The sequence below is a fragment of the Gymnoscopelus microlampas genome, assembly GCF_963454915.1.
Source record: "Gymnoscopelus microlampas genome assembly, chromosome: 4".
Classification (NCBI taxonomy): domain Eukaryota; kingdom Metazoa; phylum Chordata; class Actinopteri; order Myctophiformes; family Myctophidae; genus Gymnoscopelus; species Gymnoscopelus microlampas.
In genome coordinates this window covers 28,906,374-28,929,117 of record NC_139941.1, presented here as the reverse complement: position 1 = coordinate 28,929,117, position 22,744 = coordinate 28,906,374, and the positions used below count along the sequence as shown (strand labels likewise).

The window sequence follows — 22,744 nt, the reverse complement described above, 5'->3', positions numbered from 1 at the left end:
ACATTTCAAAGACAATTATGGTACTTTGGATTTCTAGAAAGTGGAAAAAGTTATGAATTAACCACTTAAGCCCTATTTCAAATATAGTGAAAATAGCAGATCTACAAGCTCATAACATTGTGAGCTTGTAGATCTGCGTTTTTCCACAATCATTATTGTTTTTGAAAGAATCTGCTGGTTAAACCCTGAGGAAGACTTCATCGTCGAAACGTTGGTTTCTTCTAATAAACTTTTGCATGGAGCTGTGCAGCCTCATCCTTTATCAATACTTTTGAAAATATCTGGAAAATCTTTATTCTTTGTACTTTTGAATGCTTCTGTATTTTAAATGCATGTACTTCTGAATACTCTAGTATTTTTAAATGCAAGTGCTCCAGCACTTTAACTCAAGCAAAAAAATTGACAGAGCAACTTTCACTTGTGGAGTAAGTTTTGACCAGGAATGACACATTCTATTTACATTTGTCATCTATGCACACAACAGGTATTAAGGTTTAGCTACTCAGTTTTAACCCCTTGCGGTGTGACATAGAATTGGAGGACTGTGTAGCCTATACTGTATCTATTGATGGTTAGGTGTCTTAACCACTTAAACCCCAGCATCAAGCCTTCACAGGAAATAGCAGCTATTTTCAGAAAAATCTTTCTCCACAATAACAGGAAACAGAAAATACACTATAGAGCCCTGAGGAACTCCTCTTAATGTCACCTGAGGGCTGCCGGTCAGGACACAAGGAGGGAATGACCAGCTGATGTTTATTCGTTTAACAGTGCACTCCTGGCCAATATTAAGGCTTGCATTAGTTGCAGATGTCTGTACACTCTAAAATGAGGTTTCACTTAGCAAACACATTAGTGTAGTGTCACTTTGTTCCACAGGAGGGCGATCTAACCATGTGCAGTACACCAACTATCAGGGTAGTTGAATTACAGGAGACTATTGCAGACAAACCATCATAAGGAGCTGACATGCATACAAATGGTGATCATTTAGCTACTGCTAGTGTACACAAAGTACAGCATGTTAGGAATAAACAGGAATGACAAATCGGAATAGTTAAACCAACAATTAAGTATGGCCCACTGATATAGAGTAGCCTATGTAGTGTGAGGTACAGTATCTGAGACAGCGTACAGTGTTGCATTACCTGTTAACTCATAACTACTGTATAACAACAGAATAAAGTAACTTGTTTTCTCAATCACGCACTAGAATAAGATTAAGGTTACAAAGCTTCGCATCGTGATGTTGTGAACTTGTAGATTTGCTATTTTCAGTTTTTTTTACATATATGTTTGAAGCTTTTCACCTGCCCAAACTAGGGATCTATTATTAATCAATTATTTTACTAAACATCTACGTCACTCAGCCGATCCGACCGATATGCCCATATACAGTATGGGGCCCCCAGGGGTCACATGTGCAAATCGGTGTTGTTAGGGAACGGCTTCTGTTGTGTCTGACTTCAGTGCATGTTACATTTGTGAACATTTGTCACAAATGTAACATGTACTGAATTCAGACACAACACCATTTGTGACATTGTTCACAGTCCACTGAGTCCACACACACACACACACACACACACACACACACACACACACACACACACACACACACACACACACACACACACACACACACACACACACACACACACACACACACACACACACACACACACACACACACACAGTCCACGCACACGCACACACACACACTGACACACAGAAGATGACATTTCACTGAGGTTTATTATGTAGCTATTCACATACTGCACTAATCCAATCAATTGTGAAATGCCTTGCATAATGGAGGCCTACTTATTTTTAGATCTCATATGATTGGTATTTTTGGTGAAATGCCCGGAAGACCCTTGAAGTAGGCTAATGTAAAATAAAACCACAGACCAAAATTTACTATACATCGTTTTACTTGTATTTTCAACCCTTCCACTGGTCCACAATTGTATAGTCTGCACAACGCATGTTAAGTTATATAATTTACATTCACATGCATGGGAGCTGCCCAGTATAATTCAAGTCTTCAGTCGGTCTGATCACTACTTGACTGGAGCAGCTAGGGATTATGCAAAAGCAGCACCACACTCAAAGGCATCTTGAAGACAGCTGGGGGAAGGTAGACATTACCCATTGCCCTGTTCATGTTTCTTCTTGCAAGCCTAAAGATTCTAATAAGTATCCTTGGTTACAGTCATGGTCCACTAACTGGACTGAACAAGGACATATACATATGTACCAATAGCTCCAACAAACACATTCCATTTTTCGACTGGTTTATTTTTCTTCTGTGTATGTTCTCGTCTAGCCTCTGTGAAATATACGTGTAGTCCTATACATTTTCTCCCTTTACCTATCATTTATTTCCCCAAATTCTCATCAGAGATGCTCCATGTAGTACAGTACATTAACCTTCCTCCCGACCCATCCTGCAAGGTGCAGGTAACCAGTTGGCCAGTTACAAGCTGTCCCCATTTCAGTCACTGAGGAATACTGGAAACTTCACCATGTCATTCAATTACAGTCTCGGGTCCATTTCAGCTATTCAGGGATGTCCACAAATAAGGGTCATCGGCATACATTGACCCCAGCAGGTCAAAGCACACGCCTCTGTGGTCCAGCAGGAAGTCCATCTGACCCAGCAGGTCAAGGCACATATGTTCTACAAGGTGTAACCAAATGTACCAGTCCTCAGTGGTCTCAGAACCACCCAGCACCTCCAGCCACACTGACCCAAAAATGTCCAGAGATTCTGGCCAGTCCTCTAGAAGATCATCCATTTGCTCCATTTGGCTGAGCGTGGAGACACTCCGGTACAATGAAGACAAGCATTCCATTTTTTGTTCTTGTCTCACTTTCTCTTGCTGTGTCTGCTTTATTTCTACCTCTCTAAACAACCTACAATCATTCTGAACAGCTAAGCAGAAAGACAGAAGTAGTACAGTAGTAGTAGTAGTAGGCTAACTGCTTAATGTTGCGTGGAGTGCATCCAGTCTGACCGTGGTAGTCGGTGCTGTGCCAGTGTCAGAATCGGCTTAGTGAGGCCATCTGTCAGCTTACAGGACATCTCCCCCCTCCCTTCTCTCTTTACAGCCAAGCAGGTTACCCACCTGGGCAAGTTGCACACACGGTCTAATAAGTTACTTGACTTATTTCTAATACTATAGTTTACTTATAACTTAGCATCAAAAGTTATTAGTTATGTTACTTGAAAAAAAAGTTGATGTACAATACAAACTGTTTAGCCAGCTCCTTTTAGAACTGAATCCACTTTACTCACAGGTGGAGTTACCAAACTACCCACAGCCACTCAAACCTGATGGGATACAGTTCAGTAAGTAGTCTATATATTTATTTTATATCTCTACTAAAATGAATGCAGAGATGCTTAGATTATTAGCTAGGCCTATACACCCCCCCCCTTCATAAAAAAAGCAAACACAGTGTTTCAGCACCATAGACAGCACCTTTATTTCACTCAGACAAAGGCAGAAGAGTCTGTATAGGCATATTTTCCAATCAAAAAAGTTCAGTCAACTACTTTAAATGCCATCAATAATAATAATAATAATAACAATAATAATAATAATAATAACAATAATAATACAATAACTTACAACAATCAGTGAAGGAAAGATTTCCAACAAACCTAATTACATCACACGCACACCAATAGTATTCAAATCTATTAAGTTTGTCACTCACAACCTCTTTTTTCTAGCTTTTGGAGCTGAGAAGTCCACCTTAAAGTAACTGAATTCCATTTCCCTTAACAAATAGTCACTGACCACGAGTCAGATGACCCAGTCTGTTTGTCCCATGGTTGATTGTCTCCGCTATCCACTATGTTTTGCACCCTGTTCGTCGGTCCATCCGTCCGTCCGTCCGCGTGTGTGTGTGTGTCCTGCCGTCTGTGATCAGCTAATCTCTGGCACCGTTGGCTTGATCGCAGCGAAACTGTGCACACACACTCCCTGGATGCCAGAGCTGAACCTTTTTCACATGAACCTGTTATAGTTGGTCATTGGCAATGTTACGTATACCTATTCACATGTCAAATGTCAAGATTCAGAAAAGTGTGTTGATGTACATTTTTCCTTCAAATTCCCTTGAAGATGCTCATTTGAGCAATGATGTACATTTGAAATTGACCACTTCCTTGGCAACGTCATCTTTTGAGTACTTCTTTAGCTGATTGCTGAGGAACGAATTTCGTTATCTGGGAAGAATTGGATCTGGTCAATTTCCTGATGATATGCTTGATATATTCTGTCTTCTGCTACAAGTCTGTCGACAATTACATTAGACAGTTACACATCTCTGAGCGATGCATATAATAAGCCCACAGCAGCTGAGAGGTAAAGTGTAACTTCTTGTAGATGCACACTTATGGCTCTAGCCGTGTGTGTGTGTGTGTGTGTGTGTGTGTGTGTGTGTGTGTGTGTGTGTGTGTGTGTGTGTGTGTGCGTGCGTGCGTGCGTGCGTGCGTGCGTGCGTGCGTGTGTGTGTGTGTGTCCACCAGAGGGTGCTGAAGCAGCTCAACTATGCACAGCTCTGGAATACCTTGTTTCGAATATGAACAGCGTCTTCCACACTTCATCAGACAATTCATTTTAGATGTCACTGCCAATTGGTCCTCTCAGCTTCTTTTTCGTGTGGTGGCTACACATTGCCTCACAACTTAAATGGTATTGTCTTTTTATGTAAATATTTCCCCCAAGATTCTCATTATCCATGTCATAATCCCAAAACCTTTTCCCAACACTGAGAGGATGAAAACGTAGTCTACAGTTAAACTGAATAAAAAAAGAAAAGAAAAAACAAAAGATCTTTTGGGGACAAAACTCTACCCATTTCTAGATTCCCAGCCATAGTTCAAGAAAGAAAGAAATGTATATTTAGCTGGAATTGTAGAACAAGGTTCAAAATCACTGAGCATGCTTGAAGGTTTATGAACATAAAAGTGAAATATAAAATCAAATATAGCTGCAAGCAGCGATAATACGGGGCCAGTGAGAGAGAGACAGACACACATGGAAACTGGAGAGAGAGAGAGAGAGAGAGAGAGAGAGAGAGAGAGAGAGAGAGAGAGAGCCATGGAAACGGAATAGATTGAAGAGAGACATGGAAACGGAATAGATTGATGAGAGAGAGAGAGATGGAAACAGAATGGATAGATTGGACATCTCAACCTATTGCCATTAACAGGAATCGAACTCTCAACCTTCGGACTAGGATAAGGATAATTCCTTTTAACAGGTCGTTCATGAAAGTCCTTGTGGTCTTGTTTCCAATGAGAACCTGTGAGCAATTAGGGGTTAAGAGTCTTGCTCAGGGACAAATTTCATTTCATCGACGCATATGCTGGGATGGCCTGGAATCGAACCTGGGGCAACCAGGGCCTCTGGTTCCCTAGGCGTGCTCACTAACCACCCAGCTATGGCCGCCCCATGATAGGCTAATAGGCTGCAACACTACCTATATTGCTATAGCTTTGTCCAGGCTGATGTTGTCTGTTGAAGATCATAAACTCTTGCCTTCTGTCATGAACCAAGCCAACACTAAGATCACTCGTTCACAAACCATTTACCAATAGAGAAATTGTATGTCTCCTCGCTACCGAAAACAGTGAAAGCAGCCGATCTACAAGCTCAGAAACACGTTGCTATCTGAAAAGTTTTGAGATTGTAGATCGGCTATTTTCAGAATGAAGTATGTCATACATTGAGAAATGGTACTCTCAAATAAGCATTTCAGGTTATCTTTACCATTTGCACATGTATTCATTGATACAGTCATGTTGTTTGCAATTCAACTTAAATTAAGTCTGCATCAAGTGAGGCTTGAACTGGCGACCTTGAGATTGTGAGGCACTCATTTAAGGGAGACGCCATTGGACCAACAGACAAGGAACTATGAAAAAGGAGATTACACAGATGATACAGTTTCACGCAAATAGCTGAAAAATCCTGGGTTTAAGTGTTTTTCAAACTGCTCAAAATTGCGGACAATCTACGGGCGGAGCTTACTGGTCAAAGCGATAGATGTGTTCCTCATGAGTCAAGGCACATGTGTAAGCAAGTTTCACGACTTTTGGCCAAACGAGGCATGACTTATGCCTGTTTAAAGTCTGCCTTTTCAAAAAATTGCTATAGCGCCCCCTTTTGGCCAATTGGAGTGAGATTGGTTTCAGTGATATTTGGAATGACCCTGTACATTTCTGCCAAGTTTCAAAGAAATGTGAGTCTGCATGTATGTTTTAGGCACAGATGAATAATTTTCATAAAACTGTAATAGTTCAAATCTATCTCCTCCTGGGATTTTTGAGCAATCTGCACGAAACATTTTACACATGAACTTTGGACCACTGCCTACAAAAATTTCCAACGGATTTTCCATAAGTGAAAAAATGCAGAAGTTAGGAGCCAATGACTGTTTTTCATATAATTCAAAATGGTGGGCGATCTAAAGGTCAGAGGTCAAAAGTCAGACCACGAAAGTTGTCGGGCATGAAGAGACGCATGTGTGTATCGAAGTTTCATGGTTGTAGGTCAAACAGGGCATGAGTTGTACCTGTTCAAAGTTGGCACTTTCAATTGAGTGCTATAGCGCCACCCTTTGACGAATGAGTGTGAGAATTATTTCTTGGTAGTTTTGCATGAGCATCTACCATATGGCCGAGTTTCGTAAAAAGCGTATGCACGGTTAAGCCAGAACTGGCAAAAACAAGTATTTTTCAAACTGCTCAAAATTGCAGAAAATCTAAGGGCGGAGCTTAATGGTCAAATCGATACGTGTGTTCCTCATGAGTCAAGGCACATGTGTAAGCAAGTTTCACGACTTTCGGCCAAACGAGGCATGACTTATGCCTGTTTAAAGTCTGCCTTTTCAAAAAATTGCTATAGCGCCCCCTTTTGGCCAATTGGAGTAAGATTGGTTTCAGTGATATTTGGAATGACCCTGTACATTTCTGCAAAGTTTCAAAGAAATGTGAGTCTGCATGTATGTTTTAGGCACAGATGAATAATTTTCATAAAACTGTAATAGTTAAAATCTATCTCCTCCTGGGATTTTTGAGCAATCTGCACGAAACGTTTCGTACTTGAACTTTGGACCACTTTCTACAAAAATTTCCAACGGATTTTCCATAAGTGAAAAAATGCAGAAGTTAGGAGCCAATGACTGTTTTTCATATAATTCAAAATGGTGGGAGATCTAAAGGTCAGAGGTCAAAAGTCAGAGTGTGAAAGTTGTTAAGCATGAGGAGACGCATATGTGTATCCAAGTTTCATGGCTGTAGGTCAAACAGGTCATGAATTGTACCTGGTCAAAGTTGGCATTTTCAATTGAGTGCTATAGCGCCACCTTTGGACGAAAGATTGTGAGAATTATTTTTTGATCGTTTTTCATGACCATCTACCATATGGCCGAGTTTCGTAAAAACCGACAGCGCGGTTCAGCCAGAACTGCGAAAAGTGGCAGAAGAAGAAGTGACAGAATAATGCGAATAACAATACGTGTCCAGAGCAGAGCTCTGGCCCCGTAATAAATAACAGGCTTATGTGTCATCAGTGAGTAAAAATGACAGCAAATGAACAATGAAATTAGGAGAACGTTTTCATCCAGTATGCTATGCAATACATACCAAGGGAGGGTGGAGAATGTAGCGGCTTATCATTGATTAAGATGTGTTACATTAGCCAGGGTGGTTACATTTGTTCACTCCTCAGAGTTAAGTTAACACTGAGGATTTTACAGCGTACTGTATGTTCTGATTGACATAAAACTGTCTTGAAAGTTTCAAGCAATAGTTTTCCTTGAGTAAGATAACGCTAGCCTGGTTCCATACCATAGACCCTGCCCACTCTCTGAGTCAATAGAGTCTTGCCTCTTGGTCTGGACTTGTAAATGTGAACCTAGGACTTCTCCGGTACAAAATGCATTGTCCAATGAGAGGCGGAGGTGGGCGTGGGGATCCCTTAGGATTGGTTTGGGAATTTCTAATCCCCTCCCCCTTGTAATCACCGACACTGGAGCCAATTTCAGACTGAAACTCCACGCAGCTTCAGTCTGATAATCAGGCTAAGATAACGCTGCATTTGGTGCCCTAGGTGTAACACCTGTGTTAACCACATGAACCATAGCGTGCCTAATTCTGGGCATATCAAAATAGACAAGCATTTGGTGAAAGTAGGCGAACATTTGGCGAAAGTGGCCGAACATTTGGCGAAATAGGCGAACATTCTGCAAAGCGAGGTCACAACTTGTGTTGTGAGCTTGCAGATCAGAGTTGGACTGACCTCTACAGTAAGGGACAGAGCAAGCTGTTCTTCCAGAGGAGGCTCAGCTCCTTAATTGAGTGCAACAGGATGCTGCAGATGTTCTACCAGTCTGCAGTGGCCAGTGCCCTGGCCTCTTTGCAGTTGTATGCTGGGGGACACTAGCAGACTGTGTGACTGAACAGACGAAAGGAAAGGTGAAGCAATCTGGCTCTGTAGTCGGTGCTAAACTGGACAGTGTGGAGGTGGTGGCAGAGGGGAGAACGAGAAAGAAGCTGGAGACTTTGCTGCCCAACTGCTACCTGCTGACCCATTTTTAGTTTCTTCATCATCATTGCTATTAGTATTTTTTTTCTTTTGCTGCCCTTAGCTGATCTCCTTTGTCTTTACCTGTACCTGTCCTTTGTCTCCTTCTTTACAGCTGTAACTGCCTGAATTTCTCCCGCGGGATCAATAGAGGTCTCTATCTAGCTAGCTATTTTCGCTATTGACGTACAATGAAGTACAGTATATAGGGCTTCAGGGGTTCAAGTAAAAGTTATTCCAGTCACTTGTCCACTGTCTCCAGATTGTCCACTGTCTCCAGATTGTCTACTGTCTCCTGTATAGTCTCCAGATTGGTCAGACTGCCATTAGACGTGGGACTGATGACAATGATGCGTGGAATGTTCTCTTGGGCAGAAGCTTGAGTTCTTCCAAGCGGCAGTGAGTCAGCAGAGTCACTTTTGCGGTTGCCCAGCTCACTGCTGGCACCGCCTCTCAATGCTTCATCTGATATCCCATTGACCAAACTCTGGCTTCGCCTCCCGCTCAGAACCATTAGGGGAACAGTGGCCATGGTGACAGAGCCAGAGACCAGCTCATGCTCATAGACGTTTGCCGAATCCCCCAAGGTAGATGGATGCTGGTACTGTTAAACACAGACACACGCACACGCACACACACACACACACACACACACACACACACACACACACACACACACACACAGGTAATGAATATGTTGGTATCGTATTGGTCTAGCTGCAACAATCTGTAGATTTTCTGAAAATAGTGCAGTAGAATATACTGCATGAAGTAATAGTTCATTTAAATATGTGAGTTGTTGATTGTTAGAATTCTATTGTGTTATTTGTATTAATGCAAGAAAAATAACCTATGTTCCAATAGATCCAACGTCTGTGTCACGGTCAAAGCCTCTGCCCCCCTCCAGTTTGTCCCGTTGTCACCCCCTTTCCCCGTTCCAGTTTTGCCTTCATTCCCCTGCCACTCTCCCCACCTGCCTGTGCTCCCAGTCCTGATTGCCCTGAGTGGACTCACCTGCGAGGGCCAGCTGTGCCCAGTTAGCTAACAACTAAGCTGCCTTGAGAGTTAAAAGACGACTTCACCCATTTTCAACCATATAATTGGTCCTCACTAATGCTCATGATAAAATGGTACCATTTCTTCTAGGTTTTCTAGGTGTTTCTACTGTGTACAGGCCAGAAACCCGTCTACCATCTATCTATCGTTAGGCAGGATTTTTTTTCCAACAAATCTTTTTATTTAGATTTGTATTAACGCAAGAACAATGGCAACAATTATTGCATTGCAATTTTCCATGACTAGAACGCCTGCAGTTTCTATTAGCTTGGATTCCCTGGATTCGATGATGTCACTGGTAGACGGGATTCTGAACTGTCCACAGTTGTCCTATTAGACACAGACAGAGTAGATTTGTTTTTTTTACCATTTTATCATGAGCATTAGTGAGGACCATTATATGAAGATAGATTGCAAATGGGTGAAGTCGTCCTTTAACTCCTTGCTGGATCATTGTCTTGTTTTTTTTCTCTCACGTCCTGTGTCTTTCCTCTGCCTTTCCCACTCTCTGCTTGACCACTTCCTTAGCTGATTGCTAATTGCTGTGAGTCCTTGATTGAGAGACTGAGGTCCACCCCGGTGCCCAGCTGTGAACTGTGCCTAATGGGCCTAATGACTGCCTTGGTTATTTATTGGACTACCTTTGATGGCTCTGTGCCGGTTCTTAAACGTTTGCGTTGCTTCCTGTGTATACCTTCATTCCGTTGTGTGAAGTTCTCAACGCCCTGTGTGGTGTACTTTATTTGTGATTACTTTAAGTAAAGAGTTCTCGTTGATGGCTATTCTGGTTCACGTCTCCGTTTCTGGGTTTACACTACATTCCCGGGTCAGCGGTGTGATAGTTTTACTCTCATGCTTGTGCTTGTGTGTGCTTGTGTTTGTGTGAGCTTGTGATTTAAAGTGTAAAGTAAAGTCTTTGTTAAATGTCTTCACGACGCCGGCGTTTGGTTTTTCGAGTCTAAGTTCCTGCTTTTGGGTCCTACTTTATGTTCAAGACTATAGAGCGTCGCAGTTCCCGCCCACTTCCTGGTGCCGGAAGTAAATACTCGATGCATTTTTCCCATTGACTTTTACAAAGATATTTATATAAATTAATTTAAGCCTAGAATCAAGCTATCCAGGATCCTGGTGAATCATGACCATAAAACGTTTGATTCTGTGAAAAAACTTTTTTGAAAACGGCAAAACAAAGGGTATTTATTAAATATAGTATATCATTAAAAAAAATCACAGAAAAAAAGGTTTTATGGTCATGATTCACCAGGATCCTGGATGGCTTGATTCTAGGCTTAAATTGATTGATATAAATATTTTTGGAAAAGTCAATGGGAAAAATGCATCGAGTATTTACTTCCGGCACCAGGAAGTGGCGGAACTGCGACGCTCTATTCCTGACAGAATGATCCAGAAATTATTTGACCCAGCGGAACTCCCATCTGGAGAGAGCACCATGTTTCGGGGCAGTTATTTTTTGCCCATCCTGTCTTACTGAACAACCAAGTGGGGCATTCATTTATGAACAAAGAAACATACAAGTACAAAATATGGAGATGCAAGGTTTCTACATGAGAGCAACAATATATATGAGCTTCCCCATGTTTTGTTCTCACTTCTCACCTTGTCCGCCGTGTGAGTCTTGATAGTCTTCTGCTCAAGCTGTTTCCTATAGAGTTTGTCTTTAATGGACTGATGATTGTAGGATGTCACATTTCTAAAGGAGTCACCTGACTTCATTTCCAGCGAATCGATATCCACATCCTCAAACATCTGGAGGAGAGGAGAGAAGAGGAGAGGAGAGGAGAGGAGAGGAAAATAGAATAGATAATCGCTTTGACACTTGCTGTCGCATACTGAAAATAGCAGGTCTACCAACTCACTATGCATCAGATCGACTATTTCTGCTGCGATGTTATCAAGCTAGTGTTTGTCCTCACCGTGTCAGCAGAGAGGTTGGAGGAAGCAACTACAAACTGAGTCTTGGACGCAGCAGACTGCCTGCTGATGATGGAGTCCCTGTAGGAGGACTCACTGATGGACGAGTTGATGCGCTCAGTTCGAGTCGGTGACAAAAACCACAGACAAGGAACCTTCTCCGCCAAGGTTGTTCTGAGTAGAGAGTAGAGAAGGAGAGAAACTATGCTTCATTAGCAATGTCAATTATTTCTTAAAATATTTCAATGTTATGAACTTCTCTGTTTCTCTACATTGTGAATGGTTAGATTTTAACGTGAACAAGTCCGAGGCCTGGTAGAGAAATAAGGAGGGAGCATCTATTCAGAGAAGAGGGATAAAAGGAATGTTTCTGTTATTTCCCCCCTCTGTAGTTCCCCTCAAACCAAACCATCCCTCCAAACATATCAACTGTCAATTCACTGTCAATTCACCTGTATTTGTTGTGTATTATAGCATAGATGAATGGGTTGTAGATGGCGGAGGCCTTTGCTATGACAGCAGGAACAGCCTTGGAGTACGGCGACAGGATGTTGGCATGCCTGAATCAAACAGAACACAATCCAACCTGATGCACATGTCCACAATAAGCTAAGAAAAGTGCCAAACAACAAACAATGTCTGTTTGTCTGTCTCTCTGTCTTTCTTTCTCTTGAATGCAATTATTACTGAGTACTACTGTACGCTGTAAAATCCTCATTGTTAATTTTTCCATTTGTGTAGAGTGCACAAATGTAGCCAAATGGACCTGTAAGAGTCCATTTCGTTTACATTTGTACATTGTTCAGAGTTAAATTAAAACTGAGGATTTCACAGTGTAGTCTCATATGGAGCGATTTCAGAGTATTTGAACAAAGACTTCTCTTCATCACTTGACATTTTGCAGAACAATTAAGGGGCATATTAGGTGGATTAACCCCACAGCGGGGTGTACATGCACATGTGATTGTGTGCATGCAGTGTGTGTAAACGGATGCGTGCGCACGTGCATGTGTGTACTGTATGTACTGTATGTGGCTACCTTCCCCCATAAATGGCACAAGGTTATATAACTACAGTCCATTCTTTGTTCCCAGAAGAATTTAAGACAAAACATGTGGTGGAAGAAATATTTCAAAAGGTTGGATTAGCAGAGCTCAAAGAAAGGCAAGTCTGTACCATTTATTGTATTTCATCCATTCAGGAATATTTTGTCCTTATCCCCTTGAACCCTATTCTGAGGCAAACATTCTGCAAAAATAGGCAAAGAGATCTGGTGTTGAGGGGGGAAAAGGAGCAGATCTTGTATAGAGCCCTGGGGGACCCCGGTCAACTAAATCGGATATTCTGACCATATTCACATGAATGTCATTTTATTCTTCTCCCACCCCAGTGGAGTATATGTTATTTATTAACCACATGAACCCTAGGATCCATAAAGTCATAATAGGCAAACATTCAGCATAAATTGTATTGGTTTTAACAACTGAAACCCAATATCCAATTTAGACTTGAGTCCGATTCTAAAAACACCTTCAAATAGTTGTCTGAACAACTTCACATTTCTATAAAAAAAAATATATATATATATTGTTGCTATTTATACAGCAACATCTAAAATGACACAGATCCTGTCCCGGATTGAAAGGAATAAAGATGTATAGGTTACAACAGGTCTAAATGGGATATACTTAGTTGACCAGGGTCCCCCGGAGCTTGTAGATCGGCTATTTTCGCCGCATGTTCGCCGCTGAATAGGGACATATAAATAACCCCATGAAACCATATAAGTTTCATATGTTTAAGTGGTTAGCTGTTGCTGTTTTCAGTCTTTCTGAGAGCATTATCTTGTGCTATTTACCCTGCCCAGGAAATGAGGGTCACACAGGCATATGGTGACCAGGAGAGGACATAAACCACGATGACCACAAAGGCAATCTTAGCCAACTTCCACTCAGTCCTGATGGTTTTCTGCTGGATCAAGGTGGATTTCCTCACTTGGGCCCCCAGTCGTTCCACTTCCCTGCAGCAGAAACAGGATGGACAGATCAAATGAAAACCTGCCATAAAACAAAACATGTCTTATTATTACCATGATGTTGGACAGATAAGAAAGGTAATCGAGACAGTTTACTTATTCGTCAATATCAATACAGAAATGTGTGTAGCCATTCGTGCGTGTGTTAGTCTGTGTGTATGTGTGTGTGTGTGTGTGTGTGTGTGTGTGTGTGTGTGTGTGTGTGTGTGTGTGAGCGCGCAGGTGTGCGTCCAGTACATCAAAGTCTGCATCTTAGTATTACAATAATGTGGGTTTTAAACAGTAGTGTAAATTAACTAAATATATTCACTCAAGTACTGTACTCAAGTACAATTTTGAGGTACCCCTACTAGATAGATAGATAGATAGATAGATAGATAGATAGATAGAATACTAGATCGATTATTATTACATTACATTCATGAACCACTTAGGTCCTATTTTATACTTAGGCTATTTTGAAAAGGTTTTACAAATTTGAGTGCCTTTACATTGGTACTGTAAGTATATTTTGATGCCAACTTTTGTACTTTTACTCAAGTACTCAAGTATTTCTATACTGTGGCACTACTTTTACTTAAGTAAAACATCTGAGTACTTGTTCCACCAGTGGTTTTGAAGCAGCCGTGCCGGAGGCAGGCAGATCTTGTGTATTTCCTGAGTGGTAGTGCACATAAGCACATCATAGTGAACACAGCGTGGGGGGCAGTAACACGCTTTAGGTCATCTACTGCAATAAGTGCTGTTGGAAGTTTTCTCATCCTTCATTACTGGGCGTCTATGTTTTCACATCACCAGAATGACTAAAGGTTAGGGATTCATCTAGACAATCATTTATGGAGTTAAGAGAGCATACTGTAGTTTTCTTATTTTGTTTTTGTCGAGGAAGCCACTGGTATTCATTCAGTACCGTATACAAAACAACTTTATGATACTTGATACTTGCATGACTTGACTCAATTATTCAGCTAGGTTTGGTCATGATTAATGACTTCAGACAAAAATATAAACAAACAAAATTGAAAAATAAAGCCAATAACCGATTGTGCAATATGGCAGTAGCTGACAATATAGTGATGACAATACCTTAAATAAACGCCTCATTACACATCACCGATATGGCCATCTTAGCTTGAGAAAAGTGGATCAAATTGTTCTCATTTGCTCAAAATATAACCTATCATGACCTAATAGGCACTGTTAGTGATCTCCCTCCTAACCTCAGGAAAGAAAACCAGGGGGTGATTTACAGTATTGTATGACGTTTTCTCACATGGCAGGTTTGTTATTAGAGGCATTAATAAGGTATAGTGGAACAATGTTGCCCCTACCTTACCTCAACCACATGTACACTCATCCACTCACTCACTCACTCACTCACTCACTCACTCACTCACTCTCACACACACACACACACACACACACACACACACACACACACACACACACACACACACACACACACACACACACACACACACACACACACACACACACACACACACACACACACACACACACAAATATAAAGTACCTGCTGGCTTTTCGTATTGCCAGGAACATGAAGAGATAACAGTAGAAGATTACAGCCAGCGGAATGAAGAAAACAAAGCAACACAGCATCAAGGTGTAGCTCCGATTGGCCAGTGAATATGTGACATAATCCCAGGTACAGGAAGTCATCAGTCCCTCAGGAATATAGGAACCTAGAGGGAAAAAGAAAAAATGTCAAAGTTAAAACGATGGCTGATAAAAACATGTTTGGCTATGTTTGTGTGATGAACAGTTGAATTGCGTTATTGCTGGTGGGTAAATTACTGTTAATTAATCCTCTTCACTAGCTTTATGTATGCCCGCAGCCAAAACAGTGGCATGCTCTATGATGCAGACTAATCAAAAGCATTTCCTGGTTTATAAACTCACTCCAGCCAACGAGAGGTGCTAGACTCCAGGCCAGGGAGTACAGCCAGACCAATAGGATGGCAATGGTGGTTCTTCGTTTGGAGCTCCAGCGGAGGGCCTTCAGGGGCTTGGTGATAACCAGGTAGCGGTCAATGGAGATGGCCAGCAGGGTTATCATGGAAGTAATGCCAAACAGGGCTCCACAGAATGCATACATCTTACAGCCTGTAACACAGAACACGTAATCTCATTTACTAGTACACTGACCTAATTTATATTGATCAACATCTTCGTTTAATATAGATTTAGAAGAAAAGAGAAGAGAATTAAGAGAAGAGAAGAGAAGAGAATTACCCATCACGCCGAACACCCATTCCTTATACAGACAGTTGATGAAGAAGATGGGTGACTGAGTGAAGGCCATGAGGAAATCACTCACCGCCAGATTCATTATAAAGTAGTTTGGCAAGTTGCGAAGCTTCTTGTTACTACACACACACACACACACACACACACACACACACACACACACACACACACACACACACACAGGGTACAATAAGAGATTCTGGTTAGTTATACACATTATTTATTACATTAACATTTCTGTTTCAAATATTTGTTAGCTTTTAGATTTAGTGACCAGTTAATGTTTACAGTATATTTTTGACCAAATTGTAGGCCTATGCCATGCGGTGCTGAAGGATGTGGCTACACCAGCTCACTTCATGCTGCTAAGCTCATGTTAGCACATTAGCACATCGTTGCATCAAGTAACTTCCTACTTCCAGAGATTCAGTAGATTGCACAGAGAAGCCATGCCACCTGTGTCTTCTTTTTTCATCACTTGTGTTTGTCTGTCTTTGTTTGTGTGCAGCAGGGACAATGCTGTACAATGTACAGTAAACTCTAACTCTATTTATACTCCACTGCTACTGCCTGCTGTGTTCCCTTTACCTGCTCCATCTCCTAACTGCTCAGTAGAGTCATAGGGTCGACAGAAGAACAATATGTGGCACCACACATTTTGTAAACACTAGAAGCTCGCCCCCGCTACGCGGGGGCTCGCGTCTAGCCCGCGGCCACGCCCACGTAGCGCCCGCGGCCACTTGGCAACTCATATAAGTGGCGTAGCGTCATGAGGGTCAGTGGGGCCGTGGCTCGGTCAGTGAAGACCCTGTAGTGCGGATGATATGTGGCATAGAGGGGCAGATTGTAAATCCCCAGAGGAAACATCCGTGGGCTACCATTGGTTCAGCGATGTGTGCGGTCGCCCTGCGGCCCCTCCTCCTCCACCAATGTGCAGTATTGAGAGCCCTGACGTCACAACAATTGGAGCGATGGGCACTGCACTCTGGTTGGTTAGGGTACACCTAGGGCCCAGGTAGAACCCAGTTAAAGCCTGCATGGGCAAACCCAGTTAGGACCCGCCTTGGTCCCACATAAACATGGCTAGTTGGGGCCCACCTAAGGGCCAGGTAGAAGCTACTTATAGCCTGCATGGGCATCGCAGTTGGGACTGAAGTGGATGGCGCTGACATTGCTGACATGGGGTCCATATGGTTTAGCCCACCTTGAAACCATATGGGAACTACGCTGGCATGCTGGCTGGAATGCAAACGCTGCATCATACCTGTAGTGTTTAGTTTGATGTTGTGTGTGTAGCAGATATACCTGCAGTGTGTAGATCAATGTCCATATGAAAGTCAATGCCCAGCAGTGTTTTTTTTTCTCCAGCAGAGTTTCTAGTGTCTCTGTCTCTCTCTGGAAGAGGTTGCACATGAACTCTGCAGCCGCACTGAGGCGCTCCAACACAAACACTCTGACATTAAGCTGCTTCACACAACAAACATCAGCACCACGCTGCTGTTTGTCCAAAAGACACAATATCTCCTCTCCGACCGACGTCATATCGACAGCCGTACAGACTCCTTTTGACACATTTTACCTCGTTTATCCAGCTCTCACTGACTCTCCACATCGGTCTGTTATAGCGCCACCATGAGGCTGATTAGAGAAATCTCAAGTGGAATTTCTTCCTCGGCATAGTGGGAATGTGGGTGCAAAGTTGCACGGAAAGTGCATGCTGTGTTCATAATGTGAGGCATTTTGGTCCAAACGGAGCAGTCCTGCAGACTTTGGAAGCCATTTTAGCCAATCAGGATGGAATATGAAAAATCTGAAAGAGCCTTTTTTTTAATGACTGTGGAGATACTGTGTACCGATTTGCGTGATGTTTGGGCAAAATATGTAGGAGTACTGTGAGAAAATGTGTTTAGCAAAAAGCGGCCTCCTGGTGGCACTGTAACAGGGCCATGTGAAAGAAATAGGGCAGAGGTTCTGAATTGGCATCCAGGGAGTGTGTGTGCACAGTTTCGCTGCGATCAAGTCAACGATGTGAGAGATTAGCTATCACAGACGGACGGACAGGGGGTGAAACATAGTCTTGCGCCATGCCTTTCGGCTTGGCGGAGACAATTAAAAAACGAAAGTAAAGGAAATGAGCATTTCTGCAACAAAAGTAGTCAACAAACTATACTATAAAAACATGGGCCACATTGTCAAATAATCTAAGAAAGAGGCAATCATGTAGAAAATAGCCGATCTACAAGCTTACAAAGCCTCTCAACGTGAGGCGTTACGAACTTGTAGATCGGCTATTTTCACAATATTTACTTGTGGAACGGAGTCAAACAGAATGGGGGGGTCCCCAGATCAAGTACGTTTATTTGGGGGGGGGGGGGGGGGGGGGCGTGCATTGTTGACAAAGTGATTGCACAGCCGCTGCAGGCATGACAACCACGTTAGCGTTAGCGACATGGCAGCTATCACAGCGCCCTGTCCGTCGTCGCTGCGACTGACTGTGGTTAGCCTGGGTGGCAGCCTGCTTCGCTACGTTCGGCGGACTTTTTTTCTCTGGAGAGAGAAAAAAAGTCCGCCGAACGCAGCGAAGCAGGCTGCCACCCAGGCTAGACTGTGATGGCTACAGGCATAGATATATAAACACTACAGCAAGCTCTCTGAGATGCCATTGTCTGGAGACTGCTCTTAGCGTGACACGACCAATGAGAGTGAGCGCTGTAGTTGTTGCTAAGATACGGTGGCGTCTCTGCCCCATAGCTTGTAGATCTCTCACGCATGATTGGCGTAGGCTGCGTTGCCAGGTCTGACTGTTTGTATAAGCGATTGTGGGCTTATTTGGGTGCACTTTTGGGCTCGTCGTTTCCATAGACCACGGCAGTGCTTATTTCTTTCCCGTGACCGATGTGGCAAGAGAAGGTGCAAAACGAACCATCCGGAAGTAGATTGCGAGATGAAATATATAGCACTTTTTGATTATTAGAGAAGGAGACACATGTGAAGGTGGAAAATGAAATGTAGGAGATTATATAGTTTTTCATGAGGGATTTTTGTAGCAAGTTGTGAGAGAATTGGGCCACTCCTGTGGGCGGGGGGCTGATTAGAACCATTGGGGTTTGAAAGGAGACGCTCTCTGTTTGAGTGGAAAGATGTGCAGTAGGTTTACTTGTTTTCCCTGTTTGTTTTGGGGAAAAGGGTCCTATATTGTTAAGTATTTGCTTAGCTAGTTTAGTTTGGCGATGTTTAGAACGTTTAGTTGAAGACGTGGCACTGGTCCGACAGCCCAACATGTGGTTGGCCCTGAAGCTTACTTTCATTATAAACCTTTTTCTTTTCTTTTTACATTGACTACACAATAAGCTGGGACAGCCGTATTTTGCTCTGCCTCTTTGAAATCGAGCCTTCAGGACGTAGTAGTATGTGTGCACATCATTGTTTTCCTATATTTCATAATCAACCCCAGCTCCACCCGCTTAATTCCTGGAACCCACTACAGTAATGTTCACCGCCATATGGATGGGTGAATATGGGTGGATGTGGGTTATTTGGCGCAGAGAGATTTTTCTTAGAAGCCATGAGCATGTATGTTAATGTGCTTTTCTGAGTCAGTGACCACACGCTGAGAACCAATCTAATCTATCTACATAGACTACTCCCCCCCCCCCCCCCCCACTCACACACACACACACATACAGATCTCCCCATCCTCGCTGACCTGATTTCTATCAGATAACATAAACTCATATACATTAAGCCTGTTGCTCCATCTTCTAATACGACCGTGAAACTGGGTCTTTATATGTTAGATCAGCACTGTCAAATACGACATTTAATTATTTTATTGCTTCTACTAAGCTTGATTTTATGATGTTATATTTAGTTATATTTGTAACAGATGTGGTTAAAGCACGGTGATGGTGGTCAAATTTCAGATTTATGAGTGTTTTAGTCATCCCAGACCAACGGTGAAGGTTCCATATTTGTTTTGTTGGACTTGAGTGCAACATTTGACACTATTGATCATAATGTTCTCATCAATATATTGCAGCAGTGATTTAGTATATAATATCTGGCACTGTTTTGCAGTGGCTTATATTTCACAAATCATAGGTTTTCTTTAGTATCAGTTGCCGACCGCATGTTTCACCTTCCTACCCTATAACCTCCACAAGGTTTAATTAACAATTATACAATATTGTCCCATTTAGTTCACTGTCTAGCGGATATTATGGATGTCCTTGAATTTTACTTTTGACAAACCTAAAATTCCAACAAATTCATTTTATCCAACAATGTCAGGCCTGTTGCCAAAAACCTTAGTGTTTTATTGAGAGTCCCATTAACAAACTTGTTCAGACATATTTTTATCTTCTCACGAATAAATCCTGACATCAATTCTAAGTTTTAAAGACATGAATGCCCCTCATTGTTTAGGGTTCGATAACCAGCCCCATGTCCAGGCTCTTGATTTCCGGAACCCACTACAGTAATGTCCACGTACGGATGGGTGGATGTGGGTTATGGGGCAGAGGGTTTTTTCTTAGAAGCCATGATAATACAGTGCATACTGTATGATAATATACTTCCCTGAGTCAGTATACACACGCTGACAACCAATCTAATATATCTAAGCCCCCCCCCCCCCGCCCACCACACACACACACACACACACACACACACACACACACACACACACACACACACACACACACACACACACACACACAGATAGCATACATAAGAGGTAAGAGCTTACAATGGTGGTCCATATTATAAACACCTGACCAACATTTATTTTCAGAATCTGATGACAAAAAGAACATAATCCTAGAAAGCTGCGCTCCGTGGAGTGTAGATCTTCGCCAGGCATTGCTTTTAAAACAAGCTTGTAATTTAACTTAGATTTTTACTAAACTAAATAAATAATAAATGAACTTTCTTGATTCAGTGTTTGAGCGTGTCCTGTCTTGTTGGAATGGGCAGAGCCTATAGGCATTCTCGTTTAGTAGGCTGAAGTATAAAACTCCTGGCGTGTGTTCACCTTCACCTATCAGTGTTTCCCTAATAGCATATGCCTTCAGCACTTGACTGAATGCATTGTTGTCTTTTTATATTAATGTTTATATTAATGTATGTATACATTATCGCATACATTTTCATTATGATTATTATTTTCGTAATAGGAAACGCCTTATGTATGATGGCACAGAAGGTTTGCGTGAGATTAGCTATACGAACAGACAGACAGATAGACGGGACAGAGACGGGGGTGATAATGACTAGAAGACTTCTCTATAACAAACAAGACGGAGACATCTTTCATACCACCTGTTGGATTTGACTTGAATTGATTCAGTTTGTACAGTGAAGGGGACCTGGCTGATACTTACTGTATGCAGCCATCCATTTATACTGGGCCAGTATGAACCAAAGATCATAGGTTTGACAGTCTCTTTGAATAAGCTGACTACTGAATGATCAGAGAAGATGTTCTCCCCCAAAGAATAGCATGGCCATCTTGGTCTTATTTCACCACCATTCAACTAAGATGAACTTTCAGAATGTACTTTATGAACACAGGACGTGCCCATTTAATAGCATTTTGTGTAAGCCCTCTGTTCCTCTTAAAGAAAAGTGATGAAAGAGGTTCTGAAAACATATAATCTGTTCAACAAGCTTTAAAATCAGACTTCAACAGAGGTCAACCCTGGACTGTACTGCACAACACGAATGCCTGATTTATACATGAAAATAGCATATTTGCAAGCTTACAATGTGTCGCAGTGCGATGCATTGACAGCTTGTACAGTAAGTCAGCTATTTTCGGGACGCACGCACATCTAAGTATGACTCAGGCTTAAGCCTTTGGGTTGTCTAGGAATCACATAATCAGAAGGTTCTTGGTTGGACCGTGACCCTCCTGGCATCAGGCTGAAGTGTATTTATGTAAAACATCGAACGCTCAACTGGATGGGTTAAATGCAGAGGTGATTCCAGGTATGTGCAAAATCCATTTCAACTGTAATTGCCATTTTTTACTCCATTATCATTCAATCACTAAACTACATTTTGAAAATGTCACATTGCCATATTATTTTAGATATATATTAAATAATTGAAAATAAATCTAGAGTAAGAACCTACAGTGCAACGCCTGCAAAAATTGAAATATTTGCTGAAAACAGATTGCTCTCTCCACATCTTTCTTGCATAAACAGGGGAACACCATGCCACGCACTCATGCGTGCACTCACACACACATATCCAACTCTGACATAATACATTCAATGACAGTTTGATATACAGTGTTCAGCTGAAATCAAAGCATAAACACTCCCACAAATGCATATTGTAATCACAAAATTAAAATCAGCAAAATAAATAATAGGCACAAACCCACCTATAGAAGGCGAACATAACCAGGGCATTCCCGGTAACGCCCAGAGTTCCAATGACAAAGACGAAGGCGGCGACAATGTAGTGAACATGGTCTGGCACCTCCACCTTGTGAAAGAAGCTGCTCTGGGTGAACGTCTGCTCTGGCTCCATGCTGCTAGTGGACCACATGGTTCATACACCCCATCAGAACTGTCAGCTCAGCAGAATGAAGCGGGACCACAGTGTTGGGCAATATGATGAAGACGCTTTTAAACAGCATTGCAGGATTTGGAAGAGTTGAGAAGATGGAAGCCTCTGGTTCTAGGGTTACAAGTTTGGGAGTCATTGCTTTTCGCCTCTGCTTAGCCTCCATGGCACTCTGATGAGTTCAATGCAGTGGAGATCTACAGTTGGCTACCCTCTTTATAACGTGCAATGTCAAGGTCAAGGAATGTTAAGGAATCAAAATGTATCT

General features: G+C 42.1%; 1 protein-coding gene across 1 annotated transcript; it reads right to left on the bottom strand.

The window, feature by feature from the left end:
• Positions 1-8,847: 8,847 nt before the first annotated feature.
• LOC311044047 (melanopsin-A-like) lies at positions 8,848-22,458 on the bottom strand (the record flags this gene model as incomplete). The annotated part of the gene is made up of 9 exons (XM_084055468.1): positions 8,848-9,210; positions 11,280-11,429; positions 11,597-11,768; positions 12,047-12,154; positions 13,453-13,614; positions 15,164-15,335; positions 15,553-15,756; positions 15,886-16,019; positions 22,292-22,458. 9 exons carry the CDS (start codon positions 22,456-22,458, stop codon positions 8,848-8,850), a joined length of 1,632 nt encoding a protein of 543 aa, XP_083911594.1.
• Between the last annotated feature and the right edge of the window lie 286 nt (positions 22,459-22,744).